Source organism: Myotis nattereri, assembly GCF_964212035.1.
Source record: "Myotis nattereri genome assembly, chromosome: 1".
In the NCBI taxonomy this organism is placed as follows: Eukaryota; Metazoa; Chordata; class Mammalia; order Chiroptera; family Vespertilionidae; genus Myotis; species Myotis nattereri.
In genome coordinates this window covers 60,843,558-60,864,271 of record NC_138075.1, presented here as the reverse complement: position 1 = coordinate 60,864,271, position 20,714 = coordinate 60,843,558, and the positions used below count along the sequence as shown (strand labels likewise).

General features: G+C 43.6%; 1 protein-coding gene across 1 annotated transcript in view; it reads right to left on the bottom strand.

Annotated features, from left to right (window-relative positions):
• The window catches only part of FBN1 (fibrillin 1), a gene marked incomplete at its 5' end in the record, with an annotated part of 229,336 nt that extends 212,036 nt beyond the window's left edge, over positions 1–17,300 (bottom strand). The window contains one exon of the mRNA XM_081089678.1: positions 17,137–17,300. Coding sequence (XP_080945804.1) covers positions 17,137–17,300 — 164 coding nt within the window. The remainder of the gene's footprint in view (positions 1–17,136) is intronic.
• Positions 17,301–20,714: the final 3,414 nt, after the last annotated feature.

Below are 20,714 nucleotides of genomic sequence, written 5' to 3'. Positions count from 1 at the left end.
GAGAAAGCAATGCTGAAATGAGAAGACAAACATTCACTCCTGAATGTTAAAATACCTACAAGCATCTTCTTTCCACCCCTAGTCCAAAATCTTACCAACTTTTCATAAGACCCTGGTCTGAAACTCTTACTGTGAAATAAAAATAACACACTGAGCTGCTCCACCTTGACTTTCACGCAAAATCATTGGATAAGGGGAGAGCCACAGACACCTGCATAATTATATCCTTCTTTTCTGCCCCCTCGAGTGCCAGGCTCCTCCTCTGCACAAATTTCCCAAAATGTTATGCCTCATCATTGCTAATACTTAGTATTAGCTATTAAGTCATTTTCCACAACTCTCAAAGCCATGGGTCAGTCCAGAGAAGTGCAGAAAAAGCACACTTTGGCAGCATCGTAGACATTGCTGGCTGTGGAACAATGAGCATAACTTCACAGTATTAATAAATAGGAAGTGACAAAATTCAAATATGCCCATTCTGCTACCCTCATAAGTTAATGGATCTAGACAATGATCATCAATTTGGGCTGTTCACATCACAAAAAGATATACCAGCAGGCATGACGGGCCTCTTAATAGGAGTACGCCTAACAAAGTCTTCTCAACAAAAAGTTGATTCTGATTTGGATCCGCCTCTAGGGCCAACAAGCAAGTCACAGTGCATACAGGAGACAGAGGAGAAGGACAAGTACCACCAGCACTGGATGCAGTCACCACTAGGCTGAGAAACTGGACAGCAGCGTGCGGAGGCGTGGTCCCAGGACTGGCGGTGCTGGTCTGCATGCTACATGGTACTCATCTGTAATGAGATACGGAGCTGGCGGCGGGACAAATCACCTCCCTGCCTCCTTCATGGAGAAAGCCTTGCCATGAAAAAAAATGAATCAGCTGAGCTAAATAGTGTGCTTAGTGATTGGATTTACAATCTGGCACATGCTTCTTGTCTCATTAGAAACTGGTAATAAGCTGTTTATGGACTGGCATTTTAAGTAGCTCTACTCTACAGGACATGCACCAATTTCTTCCTTTCCAGCTTTGTTGAGATATAATTGACAAGTAGCAGTGTGTAACTTTAAGGTGTACAGTGTGCTGATTTGATACAACATGATTACCGCCCTAACATGTGCTAACACCTCCACCCCATCACATAGTTCCTATTTCTTGTGGTGAGAACATTTCAGATCTATTCTTAGCAATTTTCAAGTATATAACACAGTATTATTAGCTATAAACACCATGCTGTACATTAGGTCCCCAGAACTAATGTATCTTATAACCAGAAATTTATACCCTTTGACCACTATTTCCCCTTTTCTCCCATCTGGTAACCACCCCTCCACTCTCTGTTTCTCTGAGTTTGTTAAGCTTTTTAGATTCCACATACAAGTGATATCATAGAGCATGAACAAATTCCTTCAATAAATACATTACAAGGTAGAAAATGACAAAGGGGACAATCTATATATCTAAACATATTTAAGAAGCATATCAATAATTACAAAATATGAACTTTACTTGAATCCTGATTTGACAAACTTAAAAAATAAATAAAATTTATGACCTAATCAGGAAAATTTAAATCCTGGATGTTTGGTGATATTTTAATGTTATTTTTAAATGTAATAGTGTATTACAGTTATGCTTCTTAAAGATCCTTTATCTTGTAGAAATGCATATTGAAATATTCACTAAATTATTTTTAGGGATTTACTTCAAAAAAAAATCTGCAATGGGGGAGTGAAATGGATAAAATAAGATTGACCATTACTTGATAACTGCAGAAGCTGGAGCTTTTGTATTGTTCTCTCTAGTCTTGTATATATTAAATTCTCCTTATTAAAAAACATAAAACAACAACTTTGCAGTAGCATTGGCCTAGTTCATCCTCATAGGCATATTCTCCTGCATACCATCACCACACCACTTCAGGAACCACTTTTATCTGTTATTTATCTCAACATTCTTAAGAGGGATGGGAATCCCCATTTAGAGATAACAGTCCAATCCCAACATGTTTACCATCTTAAACAAGTGGCAAAAACTAACCAACGTGTTTCTACAAATTTGAAGTGTGTGGCAACTAAATAAGGCTGCTGTTCATTAGACAAGAACTCCAAGAGCAATGACTTCACTACACTTGTGCAAAGAATTAAGCATGTCAGCTCAAGGGGTGGGCTTCCCTGGGTACTACAACTACTTTTTGACATGACTCATTTTCACAAGGATACTTTATCTTTTTTAATAAGAAAATAAACCCATCAGTTAACAAAAAAAATACATTTGAGGGGATTGATTTGTATCTGGTCCCTTAAAGGGCTGAATTTTGGCTTTTCTATTCATAAATGAGAGAGTGCTTACAGTCACGGGAAGTATGAGACGAGAGGACAAAATTATTTAGCAAGAAATTGTGCTATGTTTTCTGATTCTTCAATATGTGAGAATCTGTGTTGACCCATTTTCAAGGGAGAGACCAAATGCAAATGAGCAGACAACTCAATCCAAGGTTAAAGGAAACTCTGTTGTCTCGAATTCTGTCAAATAGTCAACAATATCCTTAATATTAAGTCAGAATTGCTTACCAAAGAAAAAGAAGAAGGAAAAAAAATGGCTTGCATATTCTTGTAAATTCCTGAAAGGTCTTCAAAACTTTGAAAAGTTTGTTTTCTTATTTGAGACTAGAGGCCCGGCACATGAAATTCATGCACGGGTAGGGTCCCTAGGCCTGGTTGGCAATCAGGGACAATTGGGGCCTTCCTTCCCCCAGCTGCCAGCTGCCAGCCAGTGTCTTCCTTCATTTCATGCCACCCCCTGGTGGTCAGCTCATGTCATAGCGAGCGGTCAAACTCCCGAGGGGACAATTTGCATATTAGCATTCTATTATATAGAATTTCTTTCTTTCTTGAGAAGTTAGCAGAGCATAAAAAGTACCTGGTATTTGTTCCTTTGTTTTTATATTTTTGCTTTTTCATAAACCTTGATTGTATTGGTGGTTGTGTGATTTACCCTAAGGGGATGAGAAAAATTAGGTAATTCGAACATTTTTAATGACAATTAGAAAAATTACTATCTGTGGAAACCATTCTTTATTTAAAGCACTCTTACTTTTATGGGCTGAGAATGAATATGAAGCAACCACAACTTCAGAAAGTTTACAGCCATTAATTCACCAGAGGCTGAAATGTAAGGGTGCAGGGCACAGGGATTCTACTATAGCTTGGTCTCAATGAAGATAATGTATATTTTGTTCCACTTTCCTGGATGTTCAAAAGTTTAAGATTTCTTGAAAATCAAAATGGGAATCATTATAAGAAAATAAAAAAAAAATAAAGCTATTTTCAATTTCTTAAGAGAAATAGGGCACAGAAGAAAAACAACAAATAAGAACCCTTTTGTACTGAGTGTGCATTATGCTGCTGCAAAGCATGAAGCCAAAGGAAGGGGATGGTCAGTCGGAAGGTGAAGGCCATGGCTCTTCTCAGGGGTGGCCAATCTGTGTCAGCCTGGCCCCAAATCAGGCAAGTGAGGCCCGCCCACAAAGCGCCCAGGGAAAACGGTAATAACAGTGAGTTGAAGAAGTCCTGGGTCTACGAAAAAGGGAGCTTTTGAAAACCTGGGGGAAGGGGGACACGGGGGGTGGGGCGTATAAATGGGAGACATCTGTAATGCTCTCAACAGTAAAAAAAAATATTTTTTAAGGAAAAGAAAGAAAAATGGAGCTTTCTTTGTTTGGGTACAGATGTGCTGTTTACCCACTCAGCTTCCCTTCCTCTTCTTTGCTGGCCAAACTCCTCTTTCCTAAGAGGAACCCATTCCACATGGCTCAGGCCTGGCCAGCCCCAGTGCCCCATTCCTTGGCCACAGTGGTGGGCACATGAACAGCAGCAGAGCCAGACTTCTCCACGAGATCTGATGTGTGGAAGCTGGGAAAGAGTGTCTCTCATCACCTCTGAGATCATGAGCTGAAAGGTAGTGTGGCTTGTCGTCCACTCGATCATAACCAAAGAAAGCACGTTTCAATAAACAGCCAACCACCTCACCACAAAGCAGTACTATCTTTCAGGGTCCTCTTTGCACTGATGCCAAAGAAAACGGTTTGGGGCCAGTCCTTCCATTTCCTAAAGTAACAAATTCCTTTCACAAAGCTCTTGGGGGGACAAGTGTCCTTCAGGAGAGAGACAAGGCCTATTGGCCACATCTGCCAATACAACAATGCAAACTTCTTTGGGGGAGTTGAGAGGAGCATATTAATAAGGAATAGTGCTTAGTAAGTTTATTTCCTAACGAAGGCAACACAATTTAGATGAAGGGAGCATTTAAAAATAAAAGCCTTACATGCACCTTGCCTTTACGTATAGCCAGAGCTCCACAGACAAAGTAAGTTTCCATTAAAATTATATTTTTAAAGATTTTAAAGTTCAAGTTTGCTTCCTTTGGTTCTGAAAATAACCAGTTCCAAGGAGAGAAAGTGGAGACTGTGGTCTCCAGATACAATAATTATCTAACTTTTTGCTTTAGCCATAAAAATCCTGCCTCTTTGTATGACTCCCTCCCTCATTTTCCTTAGCTGTGTCAGAATTAGAATCATCCTCATTGCCACAGCTAAGCACATCAGGCACTGCAGTAGGAATGGGAAATGTACTATCTCATTAAACCTCCGGGCAACCCAGAAAGGTATTCTAATCTCATTTATAAGTGAAGAAACTGAGGCTCAGACTGATCAAGCCACTTGTCTGAGGTTCCTTCCTAACAGACCCTACGCCCACACTTCCAAGCCCCCCTGAAACATGGCCAATGGTTATTAGTCTTCATTGAAAATGACTCCTCAGACCTTTAAAATACAGTCAGTCCCACAAGCAATGCCACTCTACCCAGCTACCCACGACCAGGCTCAAATAGGAAACAGCGTGAGGTCATTATAACATATACCCCAGCCACTAGCTCTGGGTTTTTATGACTGAACTGCCAAATTGCTCCTCGCCAACTCTTCAGGAAATGTTCAGACACTTTCTCAGATTCCAGCTAAAACATCAACTATGTGGCCCTGGGGAGTACAGAGCTCACAGGGTGGTAATGGGATATAAAATTTGCAAACTTGAGGTCAGTGGCCTAAACTCTGGGGCGTGAAGCAGCAGCAGTCCATGAAAAATTAAAAAACGTTCTGTCCACTTGAAGGTTGCATATCAAGTCCTTCCTTGGAGAGCACAGTCCACATCATCTGGGACATTAACCCCATCAGCAAAGAGAGAGAAAGATATTCCAAATGTAGTTCTGCCTAGAACAGCCGTGGGAAAACTACGGCCCGCGGGCCGGATCTGGCCCGTTTGAAATGAATAAAACTAAAAAAAAAAAAAAAAAAAAAAGACCGTACCCTTTTATGTAATGATGTTTACTTTGAATTTATATTAGTTCACACAAACACTCCATCCATGCTTTTGTTCCGGCCCTCCGGTCCAGTTTAAGAACCCATTGTGGCCCTCGAGTCAAAAAGTTTGCCCACCCCTGGCCTAGAATCATTGGACAGAAGATGATAATATCAACTGGCTTGAGACAGGCTGTTCATTCTGAGATTTAAGCATTAGATCCCCGATTCAAAAACGGCTAATGCTCAATACATAGTTGTCACTTAGATTAAGCAGATGTTCTGGGAGAGATGATATGGAAAACAAGAGTTTTTTCATTACTGACATGCTTATTACATGGAATCTAAATGTAAAAATTAATAGTTTGGATAACTGAGTCAGCACGTTGCAACAAGAGTCCAAGTTTACAGACCTAGAATTGCGGTGGCCCATCCCAGGACATTGAACATTCTAATTGCTCATTAGAAGTGTGACTGTGGGGTTGGGGGGAGTTACCCCTCAGATTCCCAGAGAAGATTCCCAGTGCTCCTTCCCCCACCCCCTCACTGCTACCCTGACCGGAAACCACCTTCCATTAAAAGCCCCATCCCATTTGCCCTCACCTAAGCCAGAGACTTCCACTGATTGAAGGGAGTCCTGAAGAGCTAAAGCTCTGATGTCCAGCCTCCCATCTGGGTCGACCACTGAGAGGCTGATCGTACTTCCTAAGCCAAATAAAGAGAGAACAAGAAAAGTGCCTGTGCCCTGTGCCCTGTGCCCTGTGCCCTGTGCCCTTACTGGCAGCCCAGCTAAGGACCCTCGGGTACCACTCACCCTCTCCAGGGTATGACCACAAAGGGAGGCATAATCTCCTGCGCAATGACACACGTCTAATGAAATCGGCTCCTGGCACTGTGGGACTCAGCTTCCACATCTCTCTACTTCATAGAGAAGGAAATAAGCATCTTGAGCACTTTTTAATAAACTCTCTCTGGGCCTCGGTTTCTGCATCTATAAATTTTTAACATCTGCCCCACTATCACTCTAACTTGTAATGTTTTTATAAAGATGGATGATCTGACTATAGAGGAAGACCTGAGTCATGATTCCATATGCCAAAAAAATCAAAACCAAGAAGAGTCTTTAAAAGTTATTCATCAAAGGCACCTATTAATTAACTCAATCTAAATTAGCATCAAATGAGTAGGGGAAATGGCAGACAATAAACCATCATTCGTGAGGAGAGTGTGAGAGCACCAAACCTTACATAGTATCATATACATAGGTACATAATAAATGCTGGCTTGACCTGATTTTTCCACAAAATTTCTCTAATTGTTTCACAAGAATCTTTTCTGACATCCAAGTGTCTATCATTCTCGGTCCCCTGAACAGTCCAGTAAGGCCATAGGTCACCTGGTAGCAAGGCTGCCATGAGTGAGGGACCTGCTCTGTCCAACTCAGGTAACTGGTTGACTGGACTCTTCATCCACAACCTGTTCCTGACTCCCTTCCACTGGCTCCCTCAGTCTTTCTCCTTCCCTCCCCTAACAAAACCTTATCTCTGTTTTCTTCTTGAACACCCCAAGACCCTCAGGTAAAAATGTAACGTTTTACTTATAATTTAATTTTCTTAATGTTTTAACCCTTATTTGATATTCCTATTATCCCTATTTTATGTGAAGCTCAGCTCATGAAGTTACTTATAAGAAGAAGAAAAAAAGATGAGATGATGATGAAGAAGAAGAAGAGTAATAAGGAGAAGAATATTGATGACATAGAAGAAGGAAAAGAGGTAGAGGGAAAAGGAGAAGAAACAGAAAAACAAATACCTGTCTCTAGAATACTTCTCTTTATTAACAGAGATATCACACCAGTTTAGTTCAAAACTACGAAACTAAGAGCTTAACAGCAGACATAATGTGTCCATAGGGCCGACATAAATCCTGTCTCCCAGCACCCACGTTGTAAAGTGGTTGTACTATATTTGGACTTCGATGTGTTTGGATACTTATATTTGAATGTAAGTATGACTGATGGTCTAGGAATTCACAACCCTTCAGAACACTGAACCAAATAACTTGTCTAATGGAGCAGTTCTCCCGCTCTGGCCTGCCTGATGTCTGGAATACATCTCCGGCTGGGAATGGCGGAGATAGGGGATTGTCCCCTCTCCCTTCCGTTCCGAGGGGCTGAATAAATAGACTCTGTGATAACTTCAACACAAAAGCCACTTGAGAAAGTGGGAAAGAACCAAGGACTTAAAACCAGACTTTGATAGTAGAGTATTGGATCTACAATCAAAACTGGACTGCACTCCTAATCCAGTTTTGTTCTATTAACAATGTGGCTGTTCCATTAATGACAAAATTAATAGCATTCGGCTCATTACAACTCTAATTCTATTGGCAACTGTACATCTTTTTTATTTATTAATTATACTCCCTCATTCTAAAAACAACTTTTGAGGTAAATTATACCAACAGATATGCAAAAAATTGGCTATTAATAGAAATTGAAAATAAAATCCCATATAGAAGGAGGCAAAACATATCAGGTACCTAAGATAATAAATTAAAGTCTGCATTAAATTTGTCCAAGTTTCTTAGAAGCTAAAAAGAAAGCAGGAAAGTTAGGAGTTTCATAACTCTTCTATTTCAATACAACAGAATTGGCCAGTTTATTAGAAGTGTAACATTATTCCTAGGGTTTGTGGAACTGTGGACAAGCTAAGAACAGTGCCTTAACATTAACCTAACAGAACATGGGGCATGTTGTTCATTTTTCATTATGCAGTCACAGTAGCAAAACCCCATATACATCTTCAGTGGGGAACTAAGCCAATCAGATTCAATCAAGTTAGATTACAACATAAACATCTGCCCTGGCCAGGCAACCAATCAGTGTGTCAGTCTCACATCAATGTCTGTCTGTCTGTCTGTCTCTCTCTCTCTCTCTCTCTCTCTCTCTCTCTATCTCTGTCTCCTCTCCCTTCCACTCTCTCTAAAAATCAATGGAAAAAAATATCCTCAGGTGAGGATTAACAATAACAACAAAAAACCTTAAACATCTAATTATCCTTCCCAAAAACCCATTCCTTCACTTTGATAGCTGGTCTCCAAAAATGTCCTCCCCAATTCTGCCCCTTCCTGCAGATACATGCTGCTCCTCACATAAAGAACTAGAACAACAGTGTGGTGATTTCAGGAGGGGCGGGGGGGAGTGGAGGTGGATGAGGGCATAGAGTAGATATATAGTGATGGAAAAAATAAAGAACCTGGGGCGGGGGGGGGGGGGGGGACTATGGCTTTTTTTTTTCCTTTATTGATTAAGGTATTAGATATGTCCTTATCCCCCCTACTGCCCCCCCCAGCCCCCGACTCATGCCCTCACCCCCTTGGTGTCCGTGTCCATTGGTTAAGCTTATATGTATGCATACAAGTCCCCCTTACCTCCACCCTCCCCTACCTTCCCTCTGAGGTTTGACGGTCTGATTGATGCTTCTCTGTCTCTGGATCTGTTTTTGTTCATCAGTTTATGTTGTTCGTTATATTCCACAAATAAGTGATATCATGTGATATTTATCTTTCTCTGACTGGCTTATTTCGCTTAGCATAATGCTCTCCAGTTCCATCCATGCTAAAACAATGGCTTTTTGTTCATGCCCTTGAACTTAGACAAGGCCTGTGACTTGCATGGAATTCCAGGCCATGCAAGTCCAGGCTAAGTTTGAAGAAAGTCTGGTAGCTTCCACTTTTGTACTCTTGGAATCCTCAGCTTCCATGTAAAAGGTCTGGCTACGCTGCTGGAGAGTCTGCCACAAGGCCATGTGAGAGGGGGACGATCTGAGACTCCAGGAAGATGTGAGGGACGCAGCCCACGATCCAAACACATGAGCCCATCCAGCCCTTCCAGCCAGCTTTCAGCCATTCAAGTCAGTTCTGCAGTCAACATATGGGGTTAAAGCATGTGACCCAGGTCAAGAAGCTCTTGTTCAAGATCGAGTTACAACAGACACTTATTCTGAGCGAGGCCTGGTTGCTGCACCTGGGGCTCAGTTTCCCCATTTGAAAAAACACACTACATGGCTCCATCGCCAGGGGCAGGCCCAGGCAGGAGATCACATCGGAGAGAGCTTTAAAACCTGGAAGTCCCCCAAAAGAGCCAGACAAGTGACTCTTTGCTTCCTTTATTCCCCTGCTCTATCTGTCCATTTAGTTAAGCCACACCAAAGTAAACAGGGCTGCAGGCGCCAGTCCACAATCACAGAACCAGAAACACACGTGAAGAAGTCCTCTTGCTCATTCCGGCCCCAGTGACACTGCAGGGAGCAGAGACAAGGTTCCCCACTGTGCCCTGTCCAAATTCCTGGTCTGCAGAATCATAAGAAATAATAAAATTGTTGTTCTTTTAAGCCACTCAGTTTGGGGGTAATTGGTTACATAGCAATAAGATAACCAAAACACAGATGAAAATAGCTTGTTTCCCTGTCGTACAGGGACTTGGAATGATTTCATTTCTCATTAATGGTGCTATAATGTTTTCATGTGTAATAAGTTTTAATGATACATGGAGGTGGGAACATCCTAAGTGCCTCGCCTACTTTGCTTTACACAACTTCGTGGTTGAGTACTGGCCAGGTTACTTCTGGAACACCTTGAGCCTCTTCTAACCCCTCCACTGCCATTGCTTAGGCCATCGTCCACGCTCACCCTGATTGCCATGTTAGCCCCCCAAATCTCCCTGCCTCTAGTCTCTCTGTTCTCTAGACCATGCGCCTCCCACACTTCTGCCATGTGGCAAAGATCTGATCGTGTTCCCATCTTAAAATCCTTTACTAACTCACCATCTTCATCTTTCCCACGATCAGGTAGTGATGGTATGTGTCCTCTAGTTCCTCTCCCAGCCTGACAATGTCACTCTATGGACAGGCTCACAAGATTGCATATTATACATCTCCAAAGGCACTATTCTCACAGGCTACACTGTGAGCTGGGCCCCTTGGAGCCAGGCAATGCAAGCCCTGCCCATGAGCGCAAACACTTTATATTCTTTTTACATTGTGCCTTTTCCACTCAAATTTTTCTTCATTTCTCTCATATACGTCCTTCGAGCTCTAATTTATATAATTTACCTTATCCTGTCAACCAGTCCATCAAAATGGCCAGGCATTCAAAAATTAAATACTGAACACCTACCATATGCCCAGCTCCTAATTATTCCCAGTAATAAATAAAACAAAAAAGGAAACCGCCTTTAAGAAGTTCTCAGTCCTGACAGTCACTTATTTGTCACATAGAACAAAAGTCAGCAAACTTTTTCTGTAAAGACAAAGAGCAAATAATTTGTTTTTTTCCAGGCCATACAATCTTTGTCTCAACTATTCCACTCTATCCCTGCAGTGTGAAAGAGACATAGATCATATGTAAACAATGGGCATGGATTTGATTCAATAAAACTTTATTTATAAAAAACAGGAAGCTTGGTCCACCAGTTGGCTGAGCCCTGGTAGACTTTCACTTTGAAGTCTTTTCAGTTTAATCCAGTTTCCACAGTGACGCTTCCTTTTTCATGTGACTGCATCTGCCTTCAATAAATGTTGAGTCTTTCCCCGAAGCAATGGTCGGAGAAGATTTTGGGGAAATGAAAGATTCAAGACTATGGAAAAAAGAATAAACCTACCAGGTATCAGATTTATTACACTGGAGAAGCAGTGCAACACACTGGCTAAGAGCACAGACTATGAAGACAGATTTCCCAACTCTACCTCTTACTAATTTATATCTCTGGAATAATTACTAGAACTCTGCATTCCTCCATTTCTTCATCTGTTTAATGGGCAAGTAGGTATAATCTCCCTCTTCAAGAAGGTATGTGTTAAATGAATTAACATATGTAAAGTGCAATCATGAGGGATATATCAGAACTTGCTATTCTTTACCATTATTCCTGCAATTTAATGTAAAAATTATATATTGCAGGCAACCAAGGTAAAAAAAATGAAAGAATTCAGGAACTCATCATATTGTGTCTTAGGAATTTAAGACACATAGCAGCCTCTCCTGGAAAGAGAAGTTTCTCTTGCAACTTGATTCTGAGAAAAATCTCTCACATGGCACATGAGCGCAAGCGATTCTGAATGACATCATGAGCAATGTCTCTAGCTCAGAACCTTGGGTGATGCAGGAGAGTGCCTGTGATGGTTACCTACCACTCTCAATAAAAGTCAAGGTATAATGCTAAAATATAAGATATGTGCCATCCAAAGACCCCACCAGATCTAACATTCTTTAATTCCTTCTGTTCTATTATGTTATTGCAGAAATGTTAAAGAAATTTTCTTGTTTGACAAAATATTATCATGTTATTAACTATGCCTGGGATCGGGCACAAAGAAATATTAGGAATTTTAAGGGGAATTTTACAATGTTTTAGCCCCACATTTTTGTCCAGTGGAATGAAAAACCAAAACCAGAACTAAAATTAATGAAGAAAAAAATATTAAAAATGTGTCTTTAAAACTTAACCATTGTGTGCTTCAGCTCTTATAGCTGTAAAAGGAAAGCTAGTAAAAGGACTCATTTCATAGAAATGCTGTGGGCATCAAATGAGGTCCCATCTGTAAAACACTGAAAGCAGTGCCTGGTACATAAATGTCATCTAAATGTCACCTGCCACTGCAACAATTGCTCTTATTTTTTGTTTTTACTTAATCCTAGATCCCATGTCCTCTACTATCTTTCTGTTGACTCTTAGTTCCTGTAATGCATCTGACTGTGCTCGCAAATATTAAGCCCCTCGGGGCCATGGCTGTATGTCTCTGGCATTCCACGCACCTAAATTCAGGATGGCTTTCAATCAAGGCTTCCTGAGTTAATGAACTCTCTGGAATCCCATCTAACAATAACGTAATGTTAAAATGCTTATGATTGCTTTGTTGCCTTTGATGATTTTACAACCTAATGGGAAAATCAAGCTTAACACTCTTGAAACATTAAACTCTCATATGCCTGCCATATAACTCAGGCCTGATACATTATTGATTTCAGCTTTCTAAAAACAAAATTATGGGAAAAAGTTCTAAGTTGCTCGAATGGGCCCCATTTATTGGGTTAGTTTCTAGAAACAGAAAAAAATGTTAGTAGAGCTCAAGAAAACATATTTAAAACCTTATTTTCACACTGAAAATTAAAGCTCATATTCCCAAATTATTTAGATTGGTTGCCTGGTTTATTGTAGGATAAAGCAAACAAACTAGTGTGTGAAGAGCCTAATAATTTGTTCAGTATTTTGCTTGCTTAGAGTCACTGGCAAAATACTATCACCTTGTTAAATATCTGCTACACAAGACAAGAAAGAAACATTTCACTAATCTTTATAATTCCAAATAAATTTGGACAGATATCTGTAATTCTGTTTCCATCAGCCCTAACCCCATCTCAAGGAGACTGGTGCATGTTTTAATTAATTTGTAACATCAACAACTTATGCATTTTTGTTAACAACCACTATGTCTTGAATGTTACGAAATGAGTCACATAAATAAATATTGTGTCTCCATCTTCTTGTTTAAAATGTGGAATTACTGAAGCCTTCTACTTAAGAATAACCTTTTTTAATGCTGCCTCAATATTTTAGCTTATCTTTTCAATAAATGCAAGGACAAACCATACCACTGCAGGAGTCTTTTAGCCATATTTAATGATTAGCCTATCTGACTTCAGGTGAAGCCTTAAAGTCCTCTTTGTAAAGTAAAATGGGCGTTATAAAGTCTACAGAACTTTTTCTGTGTTCCCTGTTAACGTTCTTTATTTTAATAACAGACGTCTGTGTAATTAATCCCTAGGAGTTTGCCGTCACATAATCTACCCTGTGTATGAACTGTTCCATGAGTATTTTTCTGGGAACAAGACCTCTGGAAAAAATAAACAAATAAACAAAGACCAAAAGGAGTCACGCACAAGGGGACAAATTGTGTGAAACACAACCAGTCTCATACACTCACAAACCAGGCAACAAGGATAAAACTTCTCAATTCATCTTATCAGAGATTTAGGGGCAGGGGTCTCACTCTAAAGATTTTTTTCCCCTTTGACAGGAAACTGTACTATTTCCTTATTTGGGAGCTAAAGCAATAAGGCAATCATAAGTAAATGGTGCATAACTACTCCTAGTCAAGTAAAGTTGTGCATTTGGTTTTGTTGGTTTTTTTTATTGGATTGTCTCCCACACTTTTTGCCTAATCACACAAGTTAAGAATTTGGCTGAGGAAAAAATGTGATGGACTGAAATTTCAACAACAAAGCTAGAATTTTATTATTTCTCATAAACTCATTTCACACAAATTAACAATGCCCAAACAAAAGAAAACTACTATACACTTATTATTTGAAAACACTTTTGAAACTTGCAAAATTCTCATTTCAAAATCGAGAAAAATGTAATTTTTGCAGAGTAAATGCAGACCACACTCACTCCATTTAAAAATATTCCTGTAAAGACAGAAATTGGCGATTTACTCTAAGAAAACACAGCAAAAACTGGGAAGGAACTTGAGGATGCTTAAATTTCCACTGTGGAACAACTTCTGCTGCCCAGTGGGAAGGAAAAAAAAAACACCTGCAACAGGATGGGAGGAGAATAAGACAAGCTATGACTATACACCCAGATGGTAAAGCTAGGCAGTCCCTCGCCTGTGAAGTGAGGCAGCTGACAGGATACGAATACACATACATACCAAGAACATGAAGGCAAATACTGAAGCCACCTGTCACCTCAGGGAAAGACAAGAAGGCAGTATTTGTAAGAGAGATTAGGCCAGTGCACACTGACACTGATGAGCTTAAAGTGCCTTTTAACTAGAGGAAATATTAGTGAGGTGCTGAAAGTTGCTGCCACCAACTGGGCATCAGGCAAACTCAGGGGTTACAAATCACTTTCACTTCATAAATGGTGCATTTCCATTAAAATGGTAAACAGGTTTTACTTTAGTCAAAGAGGTTAGTTTTAAAGCTGGTACTATTTTAACTAGCAAAAATAGAATTTTAAGCAATAACTGGAAAAATGTAACACACAACTGCTTTCCCTGATGACTTATGCAGCAGGGCATGGTTCAAAGACTTATTCATGGGAGACTGTAATAGCAGTGAGCAGAGAAAATACATTTAAATGCTATTCAAATTTAACATCAGAACTGGCATTTGTTTAAAATGAATCGGAAAACTTTTGACCCAGCAATTCTATTTTTATTCATTTATACCACATATACATTTGCACACGTACACACGTAGGTATGTAGAAGAATGTTGGTAATTGCACACAAAAATGATATAGTCTAAAGAGCTATCATTAGGGAACTGTACCAGCCACATTATGGAATTCTATATGCCAAGAGAATGCATGAGGTAGATCCATATAAGTCTATAGATGGATGCACTAACAATATATGAAAGTGAGCAAGGTTCAGTACAGTATGTACATGAATTAAAAAGAACACATACCAATGGGGGGGAAAGGAGACATATTGTAATACTTTCAACAATTAAGAACTTTTTTTTTAAAAAAAAAAGGACACACCTATATGTGTGTATATATACATATATATTCATGTGTACGTGTATTTGTATGTGTATATGTATATGCCTATAATTTTTTTAAATGCCCAAGAAAATGGTCTCTGAGTACTAAGTAAAACAATACTTTTAATTGTATATCTTTTTAAATTATCATTTTTACCTCCCCAAATAGATAACATGAGAATAACAATAAAGCCCCTTATATTATAAAGGTTCATTATTATATTATATCATATCATACAAACATATAATATTTATACTATAAAGGTTAATTTTAATTATTTTTAAAACATGCCTATAGGTAAAATCTTAAAGATAACATGAGAATTAGGAATAGTCATAATTGCTGTTCTATTTAATATCATGTTTATAGGAAGGCTTTATAAATAGTTTGCACTAGGGTAACACCTGTGTTAGGGAGCAAATACTACGAGGAACAGAGAGGGTTGTCTCTCTATCGTCATAAACACGTAAAACCCAACAGAAGGAAGCGCTGGTGTGAGTGAAAGTGTGGACATCCTGTTAAGCAGCAGAGCTTAGTTTCTGCTTCCACCCTGAGTCTGTGCCTCCCAAGGAAACACCCTGGTTGGTGGTAGCACATAGCGATGAGACAAATGTCTGTCTGGCCGGGCCTAATGTCTTCCTGCAGACTTTCATCCACAGAATTAAACCCCCACTCTCTCTCTCTCTCTCTCTCTCTCTCTTTCTCTCTCTCTCTCTCTCTCTCTCTCTCTCTCTCTCCCATGGCATCAAACTTAGATATCAAGATAAGATTACATAGCAGAAATATTTTTGAAGGAAAAATGCTGGAAAAATTAGGTCTTTTTGAGAACATATGAAAAGTCAGAGTTTCGGTCCATCTATTGAACTTGCAATGGGCCTCACACACAGAGCAATCAGTGCCTGCTGCCTGATGCGGATGCAGCTTCACAGGGTAGGCAAACTGTCTTTCCAACACTGGCGGAATCCCACACAGACCAAGATGGAACTAAATTAATCGTAACTATTTCCTGGGGTCAGGAAACCACACGATTTACCACAGTCTAAGTGCGTGGCTCTGACAGTCATCGTGTCCCCAGTTCAGATCAGGATTCAAAAACCCATCTGTCAGTTTAGTACACTTTTTATTCCCTACCTGGGCCACACAAACACAAATGTCACTACAGATATAATTAAAACAGCCCAGAACAAGAAATAGTAAGTGAACTGTTCAGCCGCATATCCCAGAGACAACATCACTTGGTCACTCAGGGCCCTATAATCAAGCTACAGAACTCCCCCCCAAAAAGAGCTACAATGAGAATCATAAGCACTTCATGGAAAGCCTCTGAGTATTTCCCGTCTGGGTTCACTTAATAGGCTCCTCCCAGGAGATAAAATGGGTCATTTACAGTCCATCCTGTTGCTCCTATGGAGGCTTGAAGTTAACCGCAGAAAGGAATTTCTTTCTCAATCTGAACAATTTTAAAAGAAGTGTATTCCCTATACAGTCGAGCTGCCTAATTTAAATAGTTCCTGCTGAAACAGTTTCTGTAACAGGGGCATAGGAAGCTGGTGAAGTGCCCAGCTGCAGGCACCCAACACATACACCACCGGTGTAAAACACCCTTTCAGGCTGGGCCACAGCGTTAGTGCCCCGGTGAAATGAAGAGCTCCTTACAACCCAGAAACAAGCTCTCAGAAACTCTTGCCCTGCTGTGCTTCCAGCGTAGACCTCTGAAGAGCACTGCTACTCAGAAAACTCACTCCCTAATTTTAATAGCACGACTTAGAGGACGCTGACCACTCGCTGTGTGTCTTCTCCCACTGTCCCTGGAATGCCTCCCTGCCCGTGCTCCCTTACAAATGGAGCATCTGCAAAGATGCCCACAGGAAAGTACTTTCCCCTAAACCCGAGCGGATTGGTATGAAGGGAAAGGAATGGACTTCTCTACTCTCAGTCGCAGCTCCTCCCCTTCTTCCTCAAAGAACCCTTCTGGCCTCCCCAAATCGGCCTCGACAATGGCCCAGGATTCCTTTTAACCATGACCTCGCCTCTGGGGCAGGAATCCTTAGAGCGGTTGATCCTCGAATGCGTAGAGGACCGGGTAACCCTTGCACCTCTAAGGTGCCCCCAGGAGGTCTTGTGAGGGACACTTCCCGGGTCGGGAGTCCATCCCCTCAGTTTCTCTGGAGGAGAGGGACGGGAGACCCACCCCAGAGGAGCTGCCCCGTTGCATTACCCTTTCAGCGCGTCGTGTCCGCCGCCGCCTCTTCTCTTGGCCCGGCTGGCTCGGGTTTCCTTCGCGTTCCCAGCTGCCACATTGGTGTCCGCCCCGTGGCTCGTGTAGGACGCTAAGAGCACGGTAAATCCCAGGGCGACCTCCAGCAGCCCCCCTCGCCGCATGGTGTCGAGCGGCCGCCGGCTCCCGCCGCCTCTCGCCGCGCCCGGGGCTGCTCCGCGGCCGCCGCTGCGCCCTCACGCGCGCCGCGCCGCCGGGGTCCCGCTCTCCCGCCGCCCGTACCCCGGGCCGGGTTCCTCCCGCCTTCTCCAGGCGCTGCTCCCACTTCGGGCGGCCCGTGCCAGCTGCAACAGACAAATCGTCCGGGCGGGGAGTCATTCAGGGCATCGGGATGCTGCCGCTTCGCGGTCCCCATTCCCCAGCCCAGCCCGCGCGCCGCCTGCGCGTGGCGCACTTATTTTGGGTAAGTGAGGACCGTTTGGTCCACAGCTGGCTGAAAAGCCCAGGCCCCCGGCAGGAGTGGCTCCAGCCAACCCCACGGCCTCCCGGGCGCCGCCTGGAAAGCGCGCCGCAAAGTACCCAGGTCCGGAGAGGTCCCTGCGCCCGGGGGCCAGTTCGCTGCGTTTCTTTTTTCATGGCACGGATTGCGCGCGTCGCGCGCTCGGAACGCCCAGCTCCCCAGCCTGTCCCCTCCGCCAAGCCGCGGGGCTAGAAGCCCGCCGCGCCGTCCGAGGCCGGCTGCGGGCGCTGCCACCGCCCCCCAAGCATCTGACTCGGAGTCGGGCACCGGGAGACCCGGGCCGGGAAGCTGTCAGGCAGAAGGGGGCCAGCACCAGCTGTGGACGTCCTGGGACAGCCCCTCACCCCCATCCCCGTCCTCGCCGCGGCGCCAACGCAAAAGCCTCGGTGGCTGGAGCTCCAGCCCCGGTGGCCGCCCCTCCAGCCCCGGTAGCCGCCCGACCCCTGCCGGGACCCCGGCTGCACCCACTGGGAAAACGGCGGCTCCTGCTCCCGAGGAGGCGGCGGCTGTCCCTCGGTCCTGGCCGCAGCAGCCGCGGCCCCGCTCCGCCCGCAGCTGTTCCAGCTGTGGCCGCCTGTCCGCCCGTGGCACCCACAGTCTCTGCCGCGGCTCCCGCGCCCCCTCCTTTCCCCACCTCTTCAAGTATCGTCTGCGCAGCGGTTTCTCGCGAGAGGAATACTTTTTTTAAAAAAAAGAAAGAAAAAGAAAATGACACCCCCTCCTACATCCCCCTCATCACCACCCCACCCCTCGGCCCCATCCATCCTCCCTTTCCACTCCCCTTTGCCAGCCACCGCCTCGGCGCAGCGGCCTCCCTCGCTCGCGGGGTTAGTGCAGTGAGAGGAGGCAGAGGTGATCGGGTCCTGCCTGGCCTGGGATTGTTCGTTTGCGGGTGAGAAGTTGAAGGAATGGGAAGAAGTGGAGCAGCGGTGGAGCCCGCTCTGCGGCTGGGAGGTTAAGACCCAAGATTAGCCTCTCTCGTGATCTGGGAAACCCGGCCCGCGCGGAGAGCTGTGCCACCTGCACCAAGAACGCGCGCTGGAGACAGCGGCCCTGGAGGCCTAGGCGGCCCCTGCGCGAGATGAGACCTGTCCTCGCTGCCTGTGCCTCTTTACAGCGCCTCTTGGGCAGCGAAAGGAGCCGGAGCGGCGCCTGCGCTGAAGCCAGGAGCCCCAAGGGTCGTGGGCCTTGGCAGGGACTGATGTGCAGGTGGGGGTGACCCCCCGCCACTTCCACTTGCCGCCTGGGGAGTCGAGAGCTTGCTCCAGGCACAGCTCCTCTGAGGCTTGGTTCAAGCCAGCCAGGCTGGATCCAGGATACTCCAGTAGCCTCAGTATGATTCTGCCCCATAGGCCTGTGCAGGTTGAAACCTGGGATTTGGGGTAGGGGCTGTGATGAGATGGTCCTCTTGCCCAGCCCAAAGCTAAGACTGGGCTTCTCCTGGATGACCCCATTTCACCTGCCCCAAACCGCGAGAGCATACACACACACACACACACACACACACACACACACACAGCTGCCTGTCCAGGACAAGCAAAGCACTGTGACTTTGGAGAATATAATATTTATGGCAATGGCATCTTTATATATTTAAGGCCCGGTGTTCTCTGCACCCTATAATGATTTAGGAGGTCAGGACATCGCACCCTGGGCCTTGGCCGCTGGAACTGGAGACCCCCAGAAAATCCCCATGTATTAGTTGCCACCAGCTACCAAGCCAGAAACCACAGCTCAGCACAAACAGGAAGCCTGCTGAAGGGGTTTTTCCTCATTTGCAATAGTTTGTGCCTAGATAATAGGGTATAGACACCTGGGCAAGTTATTTAACATTTTTCCAATTGCAAGATGGGAATAATAATAATAATAATAATGTTGACCACACAGGTTGTAATGGTGATGATGAATGAGCCTGCTGATCTGTTGTGACACATGAAGGTAGAAAAGAAACCAAATTGCAAAACCATGAGCCCATTTCAAACCATAGTTCTATAAGTACATGGGGTCTAGTTTAAGGTTTAAAATGCTCTTAGCAGAGTCATAAATTGGAGCCTTGATCACACACCCTTGGCTGAGTCAAGGCTGATCATTCATTCAAGAAGTTATTTGCTGAGCAGTGTGTAGCAGTTGGTGCATGGTTGAAACAGGCTCCTTGCAGAGCAAGGCAGAATGTTTCTCTCCAGGCAGTCTACTTGAAATAAATAATGGCCCAGTTGTTAAATGCCAAGAGGGAGAAGTACTGGGCGTTTGCTTGGAGGACATATAAAAAGGGGATTTGACTTATGTTGGGGGCTATCAGGGAAAGCTTCCATGAGGAAGTGATGTTTAACTTAACTTCAAACACATGATTAGACTAGACTTAGGGTAGTGGTTCTCAGCCATGGCTATACAGTAGAATGACCTACGAGCTTTAACAAAGTCTGACACCAGGACCCAACTCCCGATGGTTCTGATTTCTGGAGTGGAACCTTCACTAGGGCATCTTTAAAAGCTCCCTGGACAGGGAGAGGTAAGGGGGTTGTTCAGATTGGGAAAGGGATCGGAGCAGAGGGACCATGGCTCAGGAGAAGCAGGGCTGATGGAACCCTGCCTGCTTTCTCTACACTCCACTAACATGGGAGACACTCTCTACTCTCTCTGAGGAACTCCCACTCAGTGTCATGTTGGACAGCAGCAACTGAACACAACTTTTCTCAGGCTTTTCCCACTAAGCAAAGAGCATATCTTGGTGCCTTGCAAGGCCCCCATTCCAGCATTTCTGGATATTTCTATGATTCTTACCTCAACCCTAAACTACCTTCCAGGATTTCACTCTAAGGGGGAAATTTAGATTAAACATTTGCTTCTGCTCTTTGTCCCCATCTTCTCCTCTTTTCTCCTTGGCCCCATCCTCTAGTAGAGGAAAGACTTTCTGCATCTTCTTTATATGGCATGGGAGCTCTAGCTCAGTGGTTGCCAACCAGTGGTCCGCAGACCAGTGGTGGTCTGTGAGGTCCGAAAGGTTGGCGACCACTGCTCTAGCCCATATCCTCCTTTCTTTGGGCAATAAGTCTCATGA